Source organism: Rissa tridactyla, chromosome 25, assembly GCF_028500815.1.
Source record: "Rissa tridactyla isolate bRisTri1 chromosome 25, bRisTri1.patW.cur.20221130, whole genome shotgun sequence".
Classification (NCBI taxonomy): Eukaryota; Metazoa; Chordata; class Aves; order Charadriiformes; family Laridae; genus Rissa; species Rissa tridactyla.
The window spans coordinates 215922-225964 of NC_071490.1; the positions used below are offsets into that span (position 1 = coordinate 215922).

Genomic DNA, 10043 nt, shown 5'->3' on the forward strand with positions numbered 1-10043 from the left:
ACAACTGAGACCTTCAAAGACATTCCTTGAGCACTGCACAACGGAGGAGGCGACTAGATCCGCCAATCCACGGAGACCCTTCACAGCCCAAAGGACTTTGCATCGCCTCTCTCCTTTTTCCTAGCCACGAGTAGATCGATGGTACGATGTCGTTTAGCTGTAACTTTAGCAGTTTGTCCAGTGTTTAAGCTTTTGAGCGTTATGTCCTGCAAACAAAGACTGGCCAAGCTAACCAGAGCCGCCCCTAGAAGCAGGAGGTGCCCTTCCCGCAAGAATTCCGTTTATTTAAGTCATGGTTGCAGCCGAGCTGCTCGCTGGGCTCTTTCACCTCATTCCCCAATCCAGACGCCGGCTTCGTGGGACAAGGTGAATCTTCCACAGTAAAACGCCAGGTCCCGAGACCTCTCGAAAGGATGTCGCTGCCGCTTCCAAGATTTCCTGGCGATCAGTTGGCCCTGGACAGTTTCTTAACGTTTGACATTTCAGAAATTTGGCCCCTGACTGAAACGGCTACGTTTGGCTATCTGCCTCCAGAAACACCAGAATATTTATCCTCCGTCACGTCGAAGGATGCCAAGAGAAGCGTAACACACCCACCGCGAGCCCTCTATCGCCTTTACGTCTGTCTGACGGGGCGGTTTGGCTCCCTTTATGGACGGAACGAACACCGCTTCTCACAAAATCACAGCTGCCAGCCACACGAATTTCTGTTTCTTTTTTTTTTTTCTTAAAGCAGCGAAGCGAAATGCTTTTACTCTCTCAAAATATTCCCGCTGGGAAGCCCTTCCTCTGTAGGTCTGGCCGCAGAGGGATTTTCCCACCCTGCCCGAGCTGCTCCCGGTTCACGGAAGGCCATCGCACCCGGCCCCTCGCGTCCCACCGCCAAGCGAGGAGGGAAAGAAACCGGATTGCATTATCCCGCACCGCATCCCTGCCAAATCGCTTCACTCCCAAGAGGCCACCTTTGGTTTTTCCCCTTCCAGGGCAAGCCAGGGGTGACACCAGGACTCAGCCAAGAGAAAAGCACGTCTCCGCTGCGGATCGAAAGGAATAATCCGTTTTTCTACCCGTCGGCACGCCAGGAGGCAGGCGAGTTAAAAGAAGCCGGTGGGTGCTAATATGTGTACCCACAAAAAGGGCAAGACAGAGAGAGAGAGCAGAGAAACGCAAGTCTGAATTACTACCAAAGGGAAATTCTTTTTTCTCCTGCCTAGGACCCAAAGTCTGGGATTTGGTTCTTTATATCCGTGAAGGACAGCCAGTATTCCTAGAAAGGTCAGGTTTTCCCATGAGCCTGCTTACAGCATCCACGCTGAAGGGCTACGGTCCTCCAGAACGAACCTTCCCTCGTCTTATTTGAACGCAACGACTGGCGGACAACTCCGAAAGGAAATAATGACTTTAGTTTTACATCTCAGAGCTCCGAGCTTAACGGCGCTGCCGGAGAACCTGGCTGACTGATCTTTCTGTGTGTGGTGTTTTACTTCTAAAGCCTTCGCAGGCTTCTCAGTCTCATTTTACAGGTGTGTAACACCCCCCCACACACACCACCACGATGAAAAACGAAAAGAAAACGGCTAATTTTTGTCGCCTGCAGTTACGGAGGGAGATTCCCAGGAACTACACAATCCTGGATTTGGGGATGGAAGGAGACGCGGGCCTGAAGCGGTTTGCTTTTCAGCAGGACTTTTTCACCTTCTCGACTACTGACAGAGAAGCGACACAAAGCACGGCGCGCAGCAGAACCCCCGCCCGGACACAGGTCGCTCCGCCGTCGCTTCCCCTCTGACAAAGCTGTGCGAAGGCGACACGTGCTGACGCGCGGTCACCTCCCCTTGGGTTGACGGTGCCAGGTTCCGTAGCTGGACTTCGCTTTGCTCTCAGTATCAGACAACGCCTCTCCCCAAAAGGCAGTCGCGTACATACTTTACGGACACTTTGACATTTCTTTTTACGAAGGAAAAGGGGGAGCCTTTTGCAGAAACAGCTATTTAGGACATGTGTTTGCCCAGATAGGCAAGTTCTAGACCAAGCTGCTGCCGTTGGGTGACTTCCACCTTTGTTGTGTGGCCGTCCACCCCTAAGAAATGAAAAAAAAACACTTCCTCGAGCTGTATGTTACTTTTAGAGGCTCTTGCACTAGAGACGCTCTCAGTTTAGATTAAGTTTTAAGAGAATGTTACGGTGAACTATGTGCAAATTGATGTTTCTCCCAAATACCAGAGCCAGCTTCACCCACTGACACCCCACCCCTGTTGTCCTTGTGATCTAGTGCTGTGATGTGCCGATGGTTTGGGTTTGGGGGTTTTTTTGGGGGGTTTGTTTTCTTTTTTTTTTTTGCATGTACATTTGAAAATAAAAGAAAAAAAAAAAAAAAGCAAACTGAAGTGCTGGAAATGCGAAGCTTGCCTCAGCCCCGTCAGACAAACTGCATGCATGAGCAGTCTGCCGGCTCCCTGCGGTCCCCCGAGGGTTGGATTTTCCCAGGAATCCGTCACCTTTCCCAGGGACGAGGTATCCCAGAGCAAAGGAGCGACTAGTGTTGGCGGCTGTTCGTACCTTGATGGAGTCGGGAAACTCCGTAGCGGGAGCTAATTAGTTGCAGGAGGAACTAGGATCCCCACGTGAACAAAGAAATATGGTGAAGAGCTGGGCTAGACCTGGTGGACTTGGTTGGACTCGATGATCCCAAGGGTCTTTTCCAACCTAAACGATTCTATGGTGCAAAGGAGTCCGGTGGTGACGAGGGAGTTCGAATACAAGAGCCGGTGATGAGATTCAGACCCTAGAGCTAAGGAAAGGAACGAGCACCGGTTAGGTTTGCAGGTACCCTCCAATTTTGAGGCCTGATTCTGCCTCAAATGAGCAGAAATCGGAAAGGCGGACACCAGCCCCAGAGCCGTCGGGCCGGCCCAATGCGTCCTGCCGCTTCTTTTCAAAGGACGGAGCTGCTTTTCACATCAACAGCCGGGTACGGGAGCTCAGTGGCCGCAAGTGAATCTACTCCCAACCGCCTCTTGCAGCTGGAAGTCGTCTTGACAAGAGAGGAGAGGGAGACGGCGTGAGGAGTGCTGCGAGCATTAAGAGGCAGAAGTAGCTCCGTGTGCGGATGCAGAAGGGATCTGACCCTCTGGCAGCCTCGGGGTACCAACGTGCATCCCACAGCACCTACAGACAGCAGGGAATTGTGTCTCACGGCTGTCGTAGGACTCGGGGAATGTGTATTCCAGAGGAACCAGCAGGAAGAGGCTAAGCTCGCTCTGCAGCAGAGCCAAGAACGGAATCACAGGCACCTTGGGCAACATCCACGCTTTTTTGGCTTTCCCCTTTTCGCTCTGCACGGCGAAGGGACCGAACAACCGCTCCCACGGCGCAGGGAGGTGCAGGTGCACGGCTGTGACGCGCCAACCTAATTGCTGCGGAGGGTTTGGGAACGTCCACCGCTCTCCGAAGCGCCCCGTGCGCGTTTCTCTCCCGTCTTTTGCAGACAAGGAGAACAAAGGCGAATAAAAGCCAGTCGAGGCGACAGACTGACCAAGGGGATGAAAAACGCCCCCCTCCTCTGCCCACGCCATTGCCCCGTGCTCACGAGTGACTCCCAAATGAAAAAACAAATAAAAAAAAATTAAAAAAAAGTCACCTGGACAACAGCCAAGGAAAGCAAACGCGTGTGCAAATGGAATGTGGCTCCGCACAGCTCTCTGCCCTCGACAGTTGCCCGTTTCAGACCCGGGGCTTGCCAGCAGCACTAAATCTCTCCCCGTGACTGCAAACACCAAAGGAACGTGCTGATTTATGGTTCCTTTAAGTAAGAGAAGCAGAGTGTAAAACGAGAGTATTTTCTGGATGAAAAATTAAAGAGATGTTTTTGTTAGTTCCTCATTCTAGCATCATGTGTAATTTACCTTATTGGTTTTAAAGTTCCACTTGAAAGGAGAAGTGACATCAACAGGAGTTAAAGCAACGGGCTGAAAAAAGCCCTGACACACTTAACTTCACATTCTGAGAGACCTAAACCAAGAAGAAATGGAGGAAAAACAAAGCAGAGAATTAACGAACCTAATGGTCCTTGGGTTTCTCTTAGTTAAGGCCCTCTGAACTCCTTGCATGCATTAATGAATTATCCCTCATTACTCCCCAGCCCAGTAGGTGTTATTTATTTCAGAGATGAGTAAACGGAGACACGGAACATGTCAGGACTAGCTCCCGGGGCCACACAGACAGACAGTGGGTAAGTTAAAACAGGGAAAAAAGAAAAATGACATCCAGTTTGCTTACCCACCGGCCAAAATGCACGTTTGAGTGGAGAACAATTAAAAGTGGAGGAAAACACAGAACCAGGAGATGGAAACCAAGCAGAGAACGGCAAAGCCCATGCCAGAGGATGGGAAACGGGACGACGGTGACACAAAGAGACCGGTGTGAATGAAGGATCCTTTACAACAATTAACCCCCCGAGGGAGAAGGCCCCCAGCGGTCTGGCACTGCTTCCTCCACAGTTCTCAACCATCTTAGACCTTGCTCCTTTGGGTTCTTCTCCGCGGGACTGCGGGGCTTCGGCGTTTATTTCTGCTCTGGTTTGTGTTCGAGAGGATGTGAGGGGACCAATCTATCCGAATCCTGCTCTCAATCTTTCTTCCCCCGCCCCGAGTCTCCCACTCTGGGAAAGACGGGCTTATTCGCTTAATTATTAATGTAGCTGAATCTCTTTGCGGCCTTTGGAGATAAAGCTGAACCTACCAGTTTGACTGACTGCCCCGAGGACTTTTTTCCCTGGTTTAGCTTTATGCCTGTAATTGTCCTAGCGGCTCCCTGCACTTGCTTCCATGATCCCGTCCTAATCAAACTACGAGGTACAAGACGCTGTCATAATCCTGTGGTAGAAGAAATGAAGGGAACGCTTCCTAGGTCCCTAATTCTTGTTTAATTCTCAGGTTTTCAGAGGTCTCCCTGTTTACACCTTGTGAAAAGGCACTGGAGCAACCCAGGCTCCTTCGAGCTTTTAACGTTTCCAGTGACAGAACCAAAACAACAACAGCTGGATTTGCAAAGAACGGCTTTTCCCGACACTCCTGGGGATGTTTTCCCACCCTCTGTACGTGGCTTTGCCTTATTTCCAGCTGCTACCACGCAGCCAAGCCAGTCAGATTCACAGCAGCCCCTCCCTTATGCTTCTCAGCTGTAATTCCTGCTCCGATTTTATTCCAGCGACCGGCAAGAGCAGGTGGCCCATGCAGTTAGAAAGAAGGGAGAGCTGCAAAACTCCCGCTCCCTCTTTAAGAAGTCTGAGGCCCCTCTGCCTAATTGAGAATTAAACTGATTAATCACGTAGTACTGCAGGTATATAAATTCCTGCAAGGCTAAGAGGAAAGCAAGAGAATGCTCCCTGTCTTCTTCTAGTTATTCCCCGGCACATCCCCTTGCCAGAAAGAAAATCGTTGGTATTCTTTTCACTTTTCACAAAGGAATCTGCCAAATTTGCCAGGGCTACGAGTTGATTTGATGAGGAAACTTTTCCGAGGGAGCTGGTTAAACTGAGGAAGGCAACAATTTCAGGTAGTGACCATCACCACAATACCTCCCTCGACGGGAAGGCTCCGTCCTTCTCCGCTACGTGCAGTTATTTTACACTCAATTCACACGCGCAGGGAAAGACGCACGAGGGCATTCTTTATTCCGAATAAAACTCGCAGCCGCCTCACTAACGCATCTCTCCAAAAGCGTTTCTCTCCTCGATTAAACACGGAAACAGGGTGGAGCGGCATCTCCCTCTCGCCCCCTCTCCATAGTAATGTGCTCACTGAACCCCGCGAGGGTCTGGCTCGCGGACGACAACAGCAAGTGCCTGGCAGCTCAGCAGTTAACGCGTTCGAGCAAGTAATAATAGAGTGGCTCAGGCTCCCGAGAAGGAGGAAGCATAACTGGGCTTAAGAGGGGGCCCAGCGCACCTTAAACGTAATGAAAAACGGCTTTTCTGCTGACAGGCTGACATTTCAATACAATGTCAACAACATGTAAAGCACCTTCGCTCCTGTATAACGGCATCCTTAATAAAGCTATTCACGCCACCGACATTTCTGACTTAATGGGGTGCTGCCTGGTATAAATAAAACTCAAAAGACTCACTAAAAATAGATTAATTTTTTTTTTTTCCTCCTTTTCTGGTAGCGCTTGCCCCCTCTCTACGTTCATTTTGAAGCAAAGCTGCCGTCACCTTTTTCTCCCAACTTTTCTCCCTTTACATTTCAAACGCGCGGCGTGTGACAAAAGGAAACAAAAGAGCTTTCTGCAAGCGCGCGTGTATGTTTTTAGACACGACTTCAGCATCTTCCTACGTTCCCATCACTGCTGAAATGCAGGCACCGCTGTGAGACAGCCAACGGCGACGCCGACAGCCAGCTTTGTGATTCGGGCTCTGCTAGAAGCTGGAACAGACCAACCGAAATCTGCTGTCCCTCTCCCCCAAAGGAGTTAAAACTCTGCCCAACTGGAAAATGCCAAGCGATGTTTGCCAAGCACCAGAGGCTCAAAGGCGAACGCTTGGACTTAACGCCTGGCTGAAAACACGGGTAAGGATTGATGTGTCCCAGGAAGGGGGTATGAACCCCTGGGAACCAGGTCAAAGCCAAGTTTCCCGGTCGATGCCTCACCCTCTCTTAGAGGTCCAAAAAAACCCCCTCGCGAACACAGCAAAGCTGTGCTGTGCTTTCAGAGAAAGACTCTGCCGCTGCCATACACGAGTTTCTGCGTGTCATCCGCTCCTTCCACACTTCTGGAAAACTTTGGTTTATGGCTCCCTGTAACTCTTCTGGAAATTTTTGCTCTACGGTTCCCTGCAACTCTCCTGGAAGACCAAGTTCCTACTCTGGACAGCAGCAAAGCCGTTCCTCTGAAGCTGCATTTGTACAATTAGGTCCTAAAAACTTATTTCTCCTTCCTCAGACCCCGTTTCGCAAGTCCCGGAGGACTTTCCAAGGTTTAAACTTCTGCTGGGAGAGATTCTCAGCCCCACTGAAGAGATATCACATTAAACAGTGATCCTCCGACACGGCATCCCGGGGCAGACCTGGCTCGCAGCGCCCCGAAACTCTCCCTGCACACAAGTGCTCACACATCTCATGAGCCCCAGGTCTTAATCCCGCTCCTCGTTAGACCATCCACTGTTTCTCACATTGTTTTAATTTTTGTTTCCACTAGTTACAGGCCAGAAACAACCTCTCCTTAGAGCTGGGCTCTTTCTTCCCCCGTGTAAGAACAACGGAGGTGCCCCCCGACACCCCTGCACGGGAAGAGCTCCGTTGCGGTGTCGATGGAGCAGCCAGTGCTCTGAAGTCCGCAGTTTTTTCTGCCGTCTCTGCCGGCGGGAAGACTCCCTCTGCTGTTCTAAACCAGCAGAAGGCCGGGGGCTACAACCCCTCCCAGCACCCCCAAAACTGGGAGCCGCACAGGATGTTTTCAAGTGGGTCAAGCTGGGACATTTAAGGTCAAAGAAATGTCCCTGTAGTTGGTCCAGCTCAGAGAGCAGCTTCCATCATCAGCGGGAAAAGCCAGAACTGGCTTTTGGATCTTGAAAAGTGGTTTGGTTGTTTTATTGGGACGAAGGAAAATAAGGTGCTTAATTATCAAAGGAACTGCTGAAGAATACAGACCGCAGAAAAAGAGGCAAGGGCTGATTTTAGCTTTCGGTTCTTATTCAAGCACATCTGGAGGTTGCTGGTGATCCTTTGGTGTCACTTCACCACAGTTCTGTAATTTATTTACTTATAAAGAGGCAACTCAGCAGACAAAACCCAGCGTTAGCAGCACGCAAGTGCCGACAGATGAGGAACGCTCTGACGTCCTGGTCAGAGTCCTGCTGCCCGCTGAAGACAAGCGTAGCGCGACCAGAACCAAGAGAAGCACATCGCAGGGCTGCGCTTCGTCTTTCGGAGGGGAAAAACCAACCCAACCACGCATTGGAACGATAGTCCAGTGTACAGAAAGACTTTTCATTCGCTCCCGAGGATGAATTTTAATTCCAAGGCTCCCCTATGAAAAGAAAAAACAGCACAAATAAAAGCGTCAGGTGGGCTCCGTGCAGACACAGCTCCCTAGTTATGAGGCACGGTCGATTACCACATCCGGCGATGCGAGCGCGTCACATTCAGGTGATTTCTACACGCCTACTAACACATTATTTACTTTAACGTTGCTCCAGAGATGTACACAAAATCTTTAGCAGAGCGCTGCAAGCTGACCTACCCCATCAAAACCGTTCTGTGTAATTACGGTACAAAACTGATGACCAGGCTAATTAACAGACCGACAAAAAACATGACTTTATCTCACCAAGGCCGATTTCATCCCAGAACCTTTTGCCACAACGTATTGGCTTAGTCCGATACCGAGAAGGACGAACCCATTTGGAGAAATTCGCTGTTGCATTCGCGTCCGTAACGGCCACACACACACACCACTTCCAGCCCCTGACAATCCACGCCAATGAATTACCACACCTTTAGCCTCGATAAACTTCCTGACTGTGCTCTATGTTTTTCGGAGGCAGGAATGGAAGGCGGGTGGGAGAAAAATACAGGCGCACGTGTATTCCGGGCTGCACTGTTCCACCCTGAGAAGAAGGACTTGGGGAGTTGATGAGAAGCTGGTCATGAGCCAGCAATGTGCGCTGGTAGCCCAGAAAGCCCCCCGCATCCCCAGCAGAACAAGGGGGGGGATTCTGCCCCTCTGCTCCGCTCTGGGGAGACCCCCCTGCAGCGCTGCCTCCAGCTCCGGGGCCATGGGAAGGATGCGGAGCTGCGGGAGCGGGGCCGGAGGAGGCCCCGGAGATGCTGGGAGGGCTGGAGCCCCTCTGCTGTGGGGCCGGGCTGAGCTGGGGGGGTTCAGCCTGGAGAAGAGAAGGCTCCGGGGAGACCTTGGAGCCCCTTCCAGTCCCTAAAGGGGCTCCGGGAAAGCTGGGGAGGGACTCTGGATCAGGGAGGGGAGCCGTGGGATGAGGGAGAATGGTCTTAAACTGGAATAAAGGAGATTTAGATGAGATCTGGGGAAGAAATTCTTGGCTGTGAGGGCGGTGAGACGCTGGCCCATGTTGCCCAGAGAAGCTGTGGCTGCCCCATCCCTGGAGGGGTTCGAGGCCAGGTTGGCCGGGGCTTGGAGCAACCTGGGCTGGTGGGAGGTGTCCCTGCCCAGGGCAGGGGGTGGCACTGGGTGGTCTTTAAGGTCCCTTCCAACCCAAACCATCCTGTGATTCTAAACGAGCAGCTCCCAAGCAGACGCAGTACACAGAGAGTGGCTGTCGAGCTCTGGACCACAGGCCTAGAGAGAAAGCGACCCCGTTCTGCATCCCGACAACTCACCTCACGTGGAGAGCTTCACCTGGTCCGCACAGAGCAGGAAGGCGTTGACGTGGTCGCTGCAGTTCATGACGGAGGCTTGGTTCTCCTTCAGGCACTGCTCGAAGGCAGCGAAGGGCTCGGCGCAGTCCTGCCGGATCTGCTGCACGATGGGGCTGCGAGACAAAACCGGGGGCCCTCAGCTCCCAGGAGCCACACGACCCAACCCTGACAGCCCCAGGCCCAAGCCCGGCCCGCCCCTCCCGCACTCACTGCGCGGCGGCGCAGCGGGACATGCTGAGGCGCAGACGGTGACAGTCGCGCTGCCAGGAGGCCGGGCTGGCGGCCACGCACCGGCCATACTCCTCCATCTCGTTACGGCAGTAGCGTGCCGTGATCTCCAGGGCCGCCTGCCTGCGGGAAGACAGTAAAGTTAACACGGGGAGAAGGCGGCGCGGCCTAGTCCAGCCCGGTCCCGCCGCCGCCCTCTACTCACATGCCGCCGCCGCCGCCGCTGCTTCACCACCGGCTGCTCCCGGCGCTCTGCGCATGCGCGGTTAGCGCTGTGCCGCCCTGCGCATGCGCAGCTACCGGAATACCGATGCGCGCATGCGTAAAGCCTCGAGTGCTGCGAATGCGCATGCGCCACTACCACGCTGCTGCTGTGCGCATGCGTCGAGTCCTGTGCGCGGTGGCTACGCATGCGCAGTGACG

General features: G+C 52.6%; 1 protein-coding gene across 1 annotated transcript; it reads right to left on the reverse strand.

Moving 5' to 3' along the window:
- Positions 1–7567: 7567 nt before the first annotated feature.
- On the reverse strand, positions 7568–9907 carry CHCHD5 (coiled-coil-helix-coiled-coil-helix domain containing 5). Its single transcript, XM_054183497.1, has 4 exons — positions 9826–9907; positions 9603–9743; positions 9354–9505; positions 7568–8028 (listed from the first exon to the last, which is right to left on the reverse strand). Coding segments are annotated over exons 1-3 (294 nt in total). The 5' UTR covers positions 9828–9907; the 3' UTR covers positions 7568–8028; position 9354.
- Between the last annotated feature and the right edge of the window lie 136 nt (positions 9908–10043).